The sequence below is a fragment of the Zalophus californianus genome, chromosome 3 (genome assembly GCF_009762305.2).
Source record: "Zalophus californianus isolate mZalCal1 chromosome 3, mZalCal1.pri.v2, whole genome shotgun sequence".
In the NCBI taxonomy this organism is placed as follows: domain Eukaryota; kingdom Metazoa; phylum Chordata; class Mammalia; order Carnivora; family Otariidae; genus Zalophus; species Zalophus californianus.
The window spans coordinates 126,595,953-126,608,009 of record NC_045597.1 but is presented as its reverse complement, the minus strand read 5'-3'; the positions used below and the strand labels follow the sequence as shown (position 1 = coordinate 126,608,009).

The following is a 12,057-nucleotide window of genomic DNA, read 5'->3' as shown; positions in this document are numbered from 1 at the left end:
AGATGACTACTATCTATTACAGCTGAACCAGAACATTTGAATATACTTTATTTTCATTCACTTCTTGTTACTTATTCAGTTACACTTAATAAATTTAATTGCATATTTCTACTCATAATCATTTTTAAAAACCCAACAAAATCCTCAGGATATATTTTTAAAAGAAGTTGCCATCTTACATTTTAACTTACTTAATTTTGATATACTTTTTATTGAAGTATAACAGACATGCAGAAAAGTGCAACTTCATAGGTGTATAGATTGCTAAACTGTTATAAAATGAACACACCTGTATAATCAAAATCCAGATTAAGAGACAGAACATTTTCAGCACCCCAAAAACCCCTATTCCTCCTTCCAGTCACCCATCCCCCAAGGATAACTACTATCCTGACTTCTAATACCAAAGATGGGTTTTAACTGACTTTGGCCTTTATATAAATGAAATCATATAGTATGCACTCTTATGTGTCTGGGTTTGTTTGTTTTTTTTTTTAAGTTCCAGTTAGTTAACATACAGTGTGGTGGTGTTTTTTTTTTTAACTTTTTTTTTTAAGTTCCACTTAACTTTTTTTTTTAAGTTCCAGTTAGTTAACATACAGTGTGGTGGTGTTTTTTTTTTTAACATACAGTGTTATATTATATACAGGTGTACAATATAGTGATTCAACACTTCCATACATCACCTCGTGCTCATTACAAGTCTAACTTTTAACTTTTTATTTTGGTAGAAATAATACTGAAACCAGTTCTTCAAAAGGGAATGTTTCTTAAATTACATTGCAGGCTTTCTAAATAATGGGGGCATTGCTTTAATACATATATATTTTTATTTTTTTTTAATTTTTTTTTAAGATTTTGTTTATTCATTTGACAGAGAGAGAGACAGTGAGAGCAGGAACACAAGCAGGGGGGTAATGGGAGAGGGAGAAGCAGGCTTCCCGCTGAGCAGGGAGCCCAATGCGGGGCTCGATCCCAGGACCCTGGAATCATGACCTGAGCCGAAGGCAGAAGCTTAACGACTGAGCCAACCCAGGTGCCCCAATACATATATTTTTAAATTACAATTAGCATTCAAGGTGCATATTATCCATTAATTTTATTTTTGTAAAGCTTTTAAAATGGAAATTCCAACAGCAGTACATGGTGTTGGTGTGTATGTGGCTTAAGGGTGGATTACTGATAAAAAATAAATGTACAAAGAGGTGGTCAGAGATTAACTTGTTACTTTGTCCAGACAAAGATTCTGAATCAAATTTATTATAACATGGAAGTTATTTTTAACAAAGATAATGTGATTTCTTTAACAAGATAAGCATGTAAGAATAAGTGTATAATTTATTTTTAGGATCCATTTAAAGATAAACTTTTAGAAATAATGAACAAGATTCAAAGTTTTTGCCAAAGGAGTCCAATGTCAGATTTTGGAACTCAACCCTATGAACAATGGACCACTCAAATGGAAAAAAAAGGTAATTTGGGTTTTGACCCAACATTTAGTTTATTCCATGTTTATGCCAAGATTTCAGATGATATGTCATATATTCTCAACCAAACTGAAAGCAAATAGAAATTCCATCAAATGGAATTTCTGTGTTCGAAGTAGTATAAGGATGAACATGTTCTAATCCCTTATCTAAGGAAAGAAGCACCAATCCATCCATTTTACTCTTTATTTCCAGAGTCTTTCACTCATTGTATGTTTAACATATTAAGATAAATATTATGTTTCTGTCTCCAAATGCAAACTCAACTGAAATGTTTTTCCTGCCATTCCTCTGAGTCGGCATGAATCAGGTCTGTGTTCTTGCTGATCCAGAGCTCAGGTAGCCGGTCTAGGGTTTGGAAAACTTTTAGAGCTCAAGGCACATTTTGATCCTTACCTTGCCCATCTCAAAAACAACGTGAAGCCGATTTTGGAGTCACTAATATAGACATATTCAAGTCCACAGCACAATTTTAAGGGGTGTGTTCTACCATGATTTCACTGTATATAACATATTCTTTCATAGCTGCACGAGAAGGAAATCGCAAAGAACGTGTTTGTGCAGAGCATTTGAGGAAGTACAATGAGGCCCTACAAATTAATGATACAATTCGAACAATTGATGCATATAATCACCTTGAAGCTTTCTATAATGATGAGAAAGAGAAGAAGTATGCGGTCCAAGAAGATGATAGTGATGAGAGTGGTGAGGATGGTGATGGTGATGGTGATGAAGATGAAGATGATGAAAAGAAACCTTTGAGCCTGGATAAGACAGATAGATTTCTCATGGATTTATTTTTTGGTAAGAATCAATGTTATGTTGATTGTGTACTCTCATGCATTTGCCTCTTGGCATGAGCCTGCTGCTTCCAAAAGTCCCTCTTAAAATCATCTTTCATTTTGAAAGAAGAAATCCCACTCATATTGGGGCTCTTTCCAATTGATGGGCTCAGATTAGCCATGAATTGTATAATCACAATCAGTCATTTGGTCATCTGGTTTTATTGTCAACAAGATTGCAATACATTTATTTATTAAGCTAGCCTGATCATTAGATAGCACAAGATCAACTGTAGTTCAACTACATCTTGGTATCTCATTACATAAAATCTCCCAGTGTAATTTATTCACATGTTTTATAATTCAAACTAATTCTTTCTTAAAGAAAACAGGAGACTGTTGAAAAAGCTGGCTGCAAACCCAAAACATGAAAATGAAAAGCTGACCAAATTAAGAAACACCATAATGGAACAATATACAAGGACTGAGGAATCGGCCCGAGGAATAATTTTCACAAAAACAAGACAGAGTGCATATGCCCTTTCCCAGTGGATTACTGAAAATAAAAAATTTGCAGAAGTAGGAGTCAAAGCCCATCATCTGATTGGAGCTGGACACAGCAGTGAGTTCAAGCCCATGACACAGGTGAAAACATCCTTCTAAATTTCTTTCCTTATCCTGTTATTACTGTTCCCAAATTAGTTGTAGTTTTTTTTCCATCAATTCTATTGCCACCCCACAAATAATTTTGTGGAATGCTTGTTCTTAAAATAAAATGTGAGTTGAGTAGCAATCTAATCTGTGGTGTCTGATAAGCTAAGCATTGTTGGGAGTCACTTTTTTCATATACTTGGAGGAACTTTCAAAATTGAGTTTCCTTTGCAAAAATGATTGACATTTAAACTTAGTAACAAAATGGAAAAATGGTTACAACATAATATCAAGTGGAAAAATCAAAACCCCACAAAAATATGTACACTACAATTAGAAAAAATGTAGAATATGTTTGCATAGGATGAGATCTGTAAGGCAACTTGGAAAAATGAAGACATTTCATGTGTTAAAGATTTGGGACTATGAGCGATTTTCTTTTCATTTTTAAGATTTGTTTTGTTTTGTTTTCATTTCATTATACTACTTATCGTGTGCACAGTAAAACCCATGGGAGAGAGAAAAGGCACTTGTAGACATTACAAGCATGGCTTGTTCGAATAAAATTGTTCTTCTGAAGTCATATTGACCTTGAGTCTTGCTGGACAAGGGGACACTTCAATTCTGTCATGGTCATCAGAATTCAGTGCAATGGAGCAAATTAAATCTGTTTTAATGTTTGCTGAAAATAATAGTTCTTGAAATTTTACACTATAATGCTCAATATGCTAACGCCTGTACGCAGTTAAAGTTGCCTTTAAAATTTATGCCTGAAAAAGAAAGCATTGTTTTCCTTGGGTAAGGAGCTTACTTCCTCCTTTGTGATGAGAGCTAGTTTACTTAATTTGTTTCCTTTTTGCCCTAGCTTTCAGGAAGCTCACAGGCAAAATTAAAGTTCAGTCTCACTGCCTTTATGTTAATCCTTACAAATAGTACATCTGTATTCTTCCACTCCTGTTTTTAAGTTTCTGTTATATTAACTTTAGTATTTTGACTTTGGTTATATGTGGCCTCAGCTCCTTTTTTGAAAAGAGGTGACGTACAAAAGGAAAGTATGTTGTCAAGCTACTTTTTGCTCCTTAGCCGTTTCAGATTTGGGGGCTACATGCCAAAATATAGAACATACCCCTTCCTTACGCCACACACCCTCCCCTTATGAGCAGAGTTGGACTTACTCACTGGGAGAGGGAGTCAGCATTTATTTGATGTGATTTGAGGGTCTAACTCTGTCTGAAATTCTCATTATTAAAGTTACTTTTTTAAAAAGATTTTATTTATTTGAGAGAGAGAAGAAGCAAGCACGTACGAGTGGGAGGAGGGGCAGAGGGAGAGGGAGAAGCAGGCTCCCCACTGAGCAGGGAGCTTGGATCCTGGGATCATGACCTGAGCTGAAGGCAGACGCATAACTGACTGAGCCACCCAGGCATCCCTTAAGTTACTCTTTTGAATAGCACAGACATCTTCTGCTAAAATCCAAAGACATGTAAGCTTTTATTAGTGGACATGAGTGTGAGAGGGAGAAATTATCAGAGAAGACTGGAGAGAGGCTTTTCTGCACAATTCTCCAGCCTTTAGGAATCAAAAAAAGACACACACTGCCTCTAAGAAGAAAAAGAAGAGGGTGGGAGAACACACTGTTGGTCTGACGTGTTTATTTTTGTCTAATGTTTAATGTTTTTGTTTAATGTTTGGGGGTAAAAGATAGCATAAATGTGCACCAGAGGCCGACTGGACCAACAGCTTGGATGAGTCTGAGAACAAAACCGCCCTGACCCTCTCAGGCTAGGTTTATGCATACCCACTCCTCCTATGCAAGGGCCAGAGTGCTTCTTTAACTTCTTTACTTATATTAAGTTTCAAAGTTTTTTCATTTAATTATAGTTTTAAAAATTACGTTTTTAATAATTTATCATTTCATTTTTATTAAACTTCTCTTTGAACACATAATATATTTGCCTCTTTCTGAATTAATAAGGTTCAGGGTACGGCTCTCCAGTCTTCTTGCTCCCTCCCTGGAGGCACCCAGCGTTTTCCGTTTCTCACATGTCCTTCCAGACATATTCCGTAGGTTTCCTGCTTGAGTGACTCTTACAGTGACCAGACGTGGCATAGAGTGCGTTATTTTCTCTGTGACTCAAAATTCAATGATCTTTAAAAGTGTCACTGGATCTTTGTTACTTTCTGAATATTAAATATTCTAAAGTTAATGCAGTGAAAAACAAAGCCCATTCTAGTCTCTCACTGCCTTATCCTCTTCTCCACTGAAAGCGTCTCCTTCTTCCTCCCTCCCAAGTCACCCATCAGTTTATTTCCTTGGCATAAATAATGGTCTTCCCACTTCCAGACTGGATGATGGCAATATTTTTGCTATTGGTGGTAATCCCAGATTGGAAATCAAATGTTGTCTCACTATCATGTCTTTGTTCAATGCCAAAAACAGATGGCAGTGAATCCGTGTATGATCTAATCCTTTGATTTGCACTGACCAGTTGCAATTTATTATTTCTTCTGCTAATTAGAAGATTTTAATGTGTTTAGCTTTACAAAATTTAATTTATTAAACTGTTTCTACAGAATGAACAAAAAGAAGTCATTAGTAAATTCCGCACAGGAAAAATAAATCTGCTTATCGCTACCACAGTGGCAGAAGAAGGTCTGGATATTAAAGAATGTAATATCGTTATTCGTTATGGTCTCGTCACTAACGAAATAGCCATGGTCCAGGTACATTTAATACCTCTAATATGTTAATTTTTGATTTTGTGGTATCAGTTTGTTTTCTTTTAGCAAAACAGCACAAATAGTTTTAAAAATATATCTATTCTCCTTCTAAAAGAGAAATCATTTCGCACCATATACAAATATCAAATTATTGTATTGCACACCTGAAACTAATACAATGTTATATGTCAATTATACCTCAGTTAAAAGAAAAAGAAATCTTGAAGAGCTGCATACTACTGCCTTTTATGGTGTCGCTTAATTCATATGACAACAGATAACTGTTGCATTTCTAAACAACTCTTCTTTGGTTGTTATTTCTGTGTCCACAAACTCTTTAGAAACAGGACAGTGGCCCATCTGTAAGAGTCAAAAGAGGCCTCCTCATCCCTAGGATGTCTGTGAGCTCCTACCTGGGCCAGGAATTTGAAGTGCAGTGCCCCTAAAATGTATGACAAAGTAATATGCCCACACCTTAGGGAGCTCTACTATTTCTGCATTTTCCTCCCTATTCTCGAGATTTTTCTGTGTGTTTGGAATTTTTCATAATAATATGTTGGGGGAGGCAGAGTTATACGTGCAAAACAAAAACGAAATGTCCTAATTTCCATTTAATTCCACTTTATCTCTTACCCACACTATCTTAATGATGTAATTGTTACCTTTCATTGAGTATGTATGGGAGTTGTGCTGGTTAATATAAATAATATTCTTCCTATAATATTAACTAAATCTCTTTTTTAAATACATTAAATTGCATCCTTGCATGGAAGTCATGGAAGACCAAGATAACCAGATAACCACCAAATTAAGAAGTAATTGTATTTCAAGAGTTAGTCTGTTAGCAATTTATAACACCGAGTGCATTTTTACACAGATCATATTACAGTTGGTAGTTAGGTTCCTGGGCCAGGTCACAACATTTTTTCTGTTACTCAAAATGTACCTAAATATCAATTTCTAAAGGGGACTATAGAAATTTATCACCGTGTTGAGCATGTTTTCATGGGGAAATGTGCTCAAAATCCAATGTTGCTACCAGGAGCAGAACTGCCTTCTCACCAGCCTGGTGTCAAGGTCAGAGATGTTCCTTCTTACCATCCATCCCTCCTACCAGGCTGGAGGAGTGCCTCCCCAGTCCAAGTCAGTGATGCTGGTTCCCAGGGTTGAGGGCAGGTTCCTGGGAACAAAAAGGGTTTACAGGATGGTCTTGTGTAATTGAGGGTCTTGAGGGTTGGGGTGGTAACCTAACCATCATTGCTCTCAAACATTGTTCATTAAAGTGCATTTTGAATTTCAAATAACCGACTTACAAAAAATGGATAATAACTAACTTTACAGAGAATAGAGAAATTACTTGAAGGCTGGGACATGGAGCAATGAATACTACTCCAGGCCAAAAATGAGAGAGTTCACAGAAAGGCATAACCCTTCCTTTACTTGATTTCTTTATGTTCTCAGGCCCGTGGTCGAGCCAGAGCTGATGAGAGCACCTATGTCCTGGTTGCCCACAGTAACTCAGGAGTTATTGAACGTGAGATAGTTAATGATTTCCGAGAGAAAATGATGTATAAAGCTATAGACCATGTTCAAAATATGAACCCAGAGGAGTATGCTCGTAAGGTATTGTTTCTGGCCCTCTCTGAATTTATTTTTCATTTTAAAGTGGCTGCATGTGGTTGCCATTGATAGCTAAGGGGCTAAGTCTCAAGACAGAAATTGTGCTGAATTTTAAGTTCCAGTTGGAATGCGCTGTACTTAGTCCAGATTCATACACAAAGAATCAAGATCTATGATGGGCAGAAATTGTCAGACTGCTGTTCCAGTGAAACCAACCATAAACTCTGATGATATAAATTTAGTCTGCCCTTGATCAGAAAGACTAGTACATCTCACCCATTCAAGGCAACCTGGTAATTTTGGTTTGGTTCAATCTGTTTGTACAGGCACAAGTTTTTCATTCCAGAAATCTTTATGAAGTGCCTACTGTGTACCAGGCAATGTTCTAGAAAGAGAGAACATGGTAGCAAATAACACAGACAGATCCCTGCTTCATGAGGCTTATATTCTAGAGTATACATAATGAGATTTGAGGAGGAGAAACAAGAAACAGAAATGAAGCAAGAAATGCATTCCACAAGGATAAATGCTACAGAATTAGAATAAGACAATACAAAACAAGTCATTAGATGAATACTCTATAGATTGGGTATTTGGGGAAGGTCTCTTAGAAGGAGCGACATTGAGGCTAGATACATAATATGTCATCGGCTTCATCTCAATTTACTAGCGTAGAGTCATTTGAGCTACAAGAGGAATGCAGTGAAGGAAGAATGCATTTCTACAATATTTCAGGAAATCCCCCATACCACTGAATTAAAGACTGTAACTACTATAATAGCAAACAATCCATTTAGAAGAAAATTCACACCCTTGCATATGGGTGTGAATGTTAGTTTCTTAACATTGGAATTGGCTCTACCCTAAATAGAGTTTCACGAAAGGGATGCTTTTAAATTGGTGTGCATTGCTATAACCAACTCCAAGGTTTCCTGGCCAGGTTTCTACACAAACTTATATTTTAAAACCCCTTTAAATGTAAGGCAAACCAAACATTGGGTAATGTCAAATCAAACATCTGTGGCCAAATAATGTCACTGGAAAGTTAATCCAGTGGATATTTTCAAAGATTGATGTTTCAAGACCGGGTGTTTTGGGTAAACTCTAGGCCATCTCCAGAATTTATGAGTCGAAATTTTCCAGATTATGCTTACAGTAAGATACAGTCTCTCTTGGGGGCCCCAGAACCAACTACCTTTTTAGGTTTCCTTTGGCTAAGAGACCTGCCTTCCTAAAGCTACTCCAGGCTGACAAACTCAGAGCAGGGATGGCAATGATGCAGGGGCACATTCCACTACTATTCTGTTTGGCTCCCTTGGCAGACATCTCTAAAGCAGACATCGCTACTAGGTCCCAGCATTCCCTTCTTCTGAGTTAAGAATCCTTTTCAACACAATTTTCAGGCAGCCACTAATAAATGGTGAGCACTGACATGGAAGGTGAGGTCTGTTTTCCATGTTTTATACAGGATTTGTACCTAACTGAAAGCCTCTAAATCAAACTTCTAGAAACAATGTGAAGATTTGAAGCATTTTCCCTAACAATGACTCAACAACTTTTCCCACATCATTACATTTTATTTAGACTTTGACTGACTGCAGCTGTGCCTCCCTTATATTTCTTATGCTTTGTTTTACTTTTTTGCCCCCCTAACTGTTTCATATTCTTTACTATTTTGGAACTAATCCTTTAGTTCCTGGTGTCCTGGATACATACCCATACACTAACCTTAGATTTATTTTTATTTTTCCTGTCAAACCTTCAGGTGTTCCTTGATTGCCCGCCATGTACGTGGTCCTATGCCAAATCATCTTTTATCAGCTCACTGAATTATAAATATCTTGCAAGAACAACCTGATTGTTATCATTTACAGGACAGTCTTTGTACTTGTCCGATTAAATTATTATATGGCCCATGGGTTGCTCACAAGGTTTAATTTTCTTTTTTGTACTAAATATGGCTATCTTGAATCAAAGCCCAAAACAGAGATGAGAGTCAAAGTTGGACCATTCAGCTTTGTTCATCAGCACTGATAGTTTACGTTTACTAAAACTTCCCCTTAGCCTTCAGGAAAACAATGACTTCCTCCACAATTTAATATAAATTTGCCATCTGAGAGAGGTTCGGTTTGGAGGTAAATTACTTAAGAACCAGATTTTCCTACTGTGAATTGGTATAGCTGTGAGAACTGGCCAGTGCCTATCTCAAGTTTTGTGCCTCTACATTGTTTTTGTTATGAAATAAATTATGACACTAACCACAGGGCCTGGAATACAGGGGTTTAAGGACTTATTCTCTCATAAAAAATGTGGGCAATTTAGACCCATATGATAGCTCCATGGTGTTGTGAGGAAGCCAAGACTCTTCTCTGTCTCTCTTCTTTGCCCTTCTAATATTTGGTTTTCATTATCCAGATCAAAGATAGTTTTTTGAAATTCTACTGTCACATGCTCATTTCAGGCAGGAAGAAGGAAGAAAATGGAAAAGGCAAAAAGTGCATATGGCAGCTATCTGATACTTAAGGAGTCTTTCTGGAAATTCTATTCTTATGTTTCATTGACCACTGGCTTGGAAATGTAGTCATTTAGCCAGCATATTCCCACCCAGGATGCGATTACAGTTCTGTTCCCAGTAAGAATGGAAACTGGGTGGGAAGCCAGTAGTTTCTGCCACAAATGTATAAAGAGGAGATTGACTAAGATAGCGAAAGGTCTAGAAATGATGTGTGAGAAGAACTTAAAGAAACTGGGGAGCTTATCACAGGTAAGAGAAGACGATTGGTAATGTAATAGCACTGTTTGTTCTTCAAAGATATTCCATGTAAAGAAGGTTTAGACTTGTTTTATGAGACAGAATTAAAACTAATGGTGAGGTAGAGAGTTTAGAAGTGAGTTTTTTGTGGAATATTGCTAAGGACTTTCTCACAATAGAACTTGTCTAAAATGAAATAGGTTGTTTTCAGAACACCAGAGGGTTCCACATTGTCTTATCACAAGGTTTAATTTTCCTTAATTTTTAAGGAAGGATTATATGCTAAATTCTTTGGGGTGATCACCTCATTATATATATTTCTAGACTATGGCCAAGTGTACATTTTCATAACTATCTAAGATCTCTGAATTCCAGGAGAATTACTTCAGTCAAACTGTAGAAAAAAAAGAAACATTGTTTTTTTCTCAATGCAGATTTTGGAATTACAGATGCAAAGTATAATGGAAAAGAAAATGAAAATCAAGAGAAGTATGGCAAAGTACTACAAGGAAAACCCATCATTAATAAATTTCCTCTGCAAAAACTGCAGTGTGCTAGCCTGCTCTGGAGAAGATATCCACGTTATCGAGAAGATGCACCACGTCAACATGACACCAGTGTTCAAGTAAGTCCAGGAAGACTCAATTTTAAGTTTCTTTATAGGAGGTGAAGTTGCTTGTATTGTGAATGTTCTTCCAAAATAGTACAAATGAGACTCATTATTTTTCAGAACTTCCCCTCCTTTAGCCCCCACATTATATCCCCATTTCAAATGTCATTTTTTTTTTTTTTCAAATATTGCACTGCGGCAGGGAGGGAGAAGGGTAAGACCCAAAGCCATTTTGATCCAAGGCACATTAGTTTGGTGTATACTCATATGTGTTCTCAGAATTTTGGACAACTTAAGTCTCATTAAAATAATAGGCAGACTTAGAAGAAGCCATCAAAGGCAATATGACCCTTGAGAGGTGTGTGTGGAAAAGGGGCATCTGCCTGATGATCTGCAGGGGCGAAAGGAGAGAAGGAATAAGATTTGGGATGGGTATGCCTGCGGATGAGCTTCAGATCCAACAGCATATACCCACAGGCCGCATATCTGTCCATTGCAAATTCTCAGAGATTTTTTTTTTTACTTCTTGATAATTTTAGGGAACTCTACATTGTGAGAGAAAACAAAGCACTACGAAAGAAATTTGCAGACTATCAAACAAATGGCGAGATTATCTGCAAAAAATGTGGCCAAGTGAGTAAATTGCTGTGCTTATTTTTACTTTGGCCAAAGGAATTCTTAATTGAATGTGCATTTAATTTTTCCTCTCACTCTCTTTTGTTTTTCAGGCTTGGGGGACGATGATGGTGCACAAAGGCTTAGATTTGCCTTGTCTCAAAATAAAGAATTTTGTAGTGGTTTTCAAAAATAATACGCCAAAGAAACAATACAAAAAGTGGGTAGAATTACCTATTACATTTCCTGATCTTGACTATTCACAATATTGTTTGTGTAGTGATGAGGATTGACATTTGATTTGAGAACCTTTAAAAATATTATCAACTTAACATTTAATATGATACTGATTAATATTTTTACTATACTCCAGAACTGATGTGAGGATTAATAAAATCATTGCTTTACTTTCTGTTGAGCTGCATGGAGGAAGATAATATAATATGCTTTCAAGAATCTATCTTGTTGGTGGGCAGGGGTAAAGAATACTCACCAATAATAATTAGTGTGGAGCATTACGGTATGTGGAAAGAATGCTGGAGTATAAATGAGGATCCAAGGTATCGCTATCAGTCCTGTCACCAATCTTCAAAATAAAATTAACCAAATCAGTTCATCTTTTTGAACCAGTGTCCTTATTGGTGAAATGGTTGTATTATTATTTGCCTTGGCTTTCATTAGTTTTCTATTGCTACACAACAAATTACCACAAACTTAGTGGCTTAAAACAACAGCCCTTTATTATTACACATGTTCTGTGGGTCAGAGGCCTGGACAGGGGCCTCTGCACAGGGTCTCAGAAGGCTGAAATCAAGTTGT

The 12,057-nt window shown here is 36.7% G+C and overlaps 1 protein-coding gene across 4 annotated transcripts in view; it reads left to right on the top strand.

Moving 5' to 3' along the window:
* Positions 1-11,854, top strand: part of IFIH1 (interferon induced with helicase C domain 1) — a 52,863-nt gene extending 41,009 nt beyond the window's left edge. For 2 of the 4 annotated variants that reach the window (XM_027591042.2, XM_027591040.2), the window contains 8 exons: positions 1,349-1,472; positions 2,013-2,291; positions 2,655-2,914; positions 5,495-5,644; positions 7,103-7,264; positions 10,448-10,638; positions 11,163-11,256; positions 11,352-11,854. In XM_027591042.2, coding sequence (XP_027446843.2) covers positions 1,349-1,472; positions 2,013-2,291; positions 2,655-2,914; positions 5,495-5,644; positions 7,103-7,264; positions 10,448-10,638; positions 11,163-11,256; positions 11,352-11,531 — 1,440 coding nt within the window. In that variant the 3' untranslated portion in view covers positions 11,532-11,854. The remainder of the gene's footprint in view (positions 1-1,348; positions 1,473-2,012; positions 2,292-2,654; positions 2,915-5,494; positions 5,645-7,102; positions 7,265-10,447; positions 10,639-11,162; positions 11,257-11,351) is intronic. The other 2 variants (XM_027591041.2, XM_027591043.2) reach the window with 2 other exon arrangements.
* Positions 11,855-12,057: the final 203 nt, after the last annotated feature.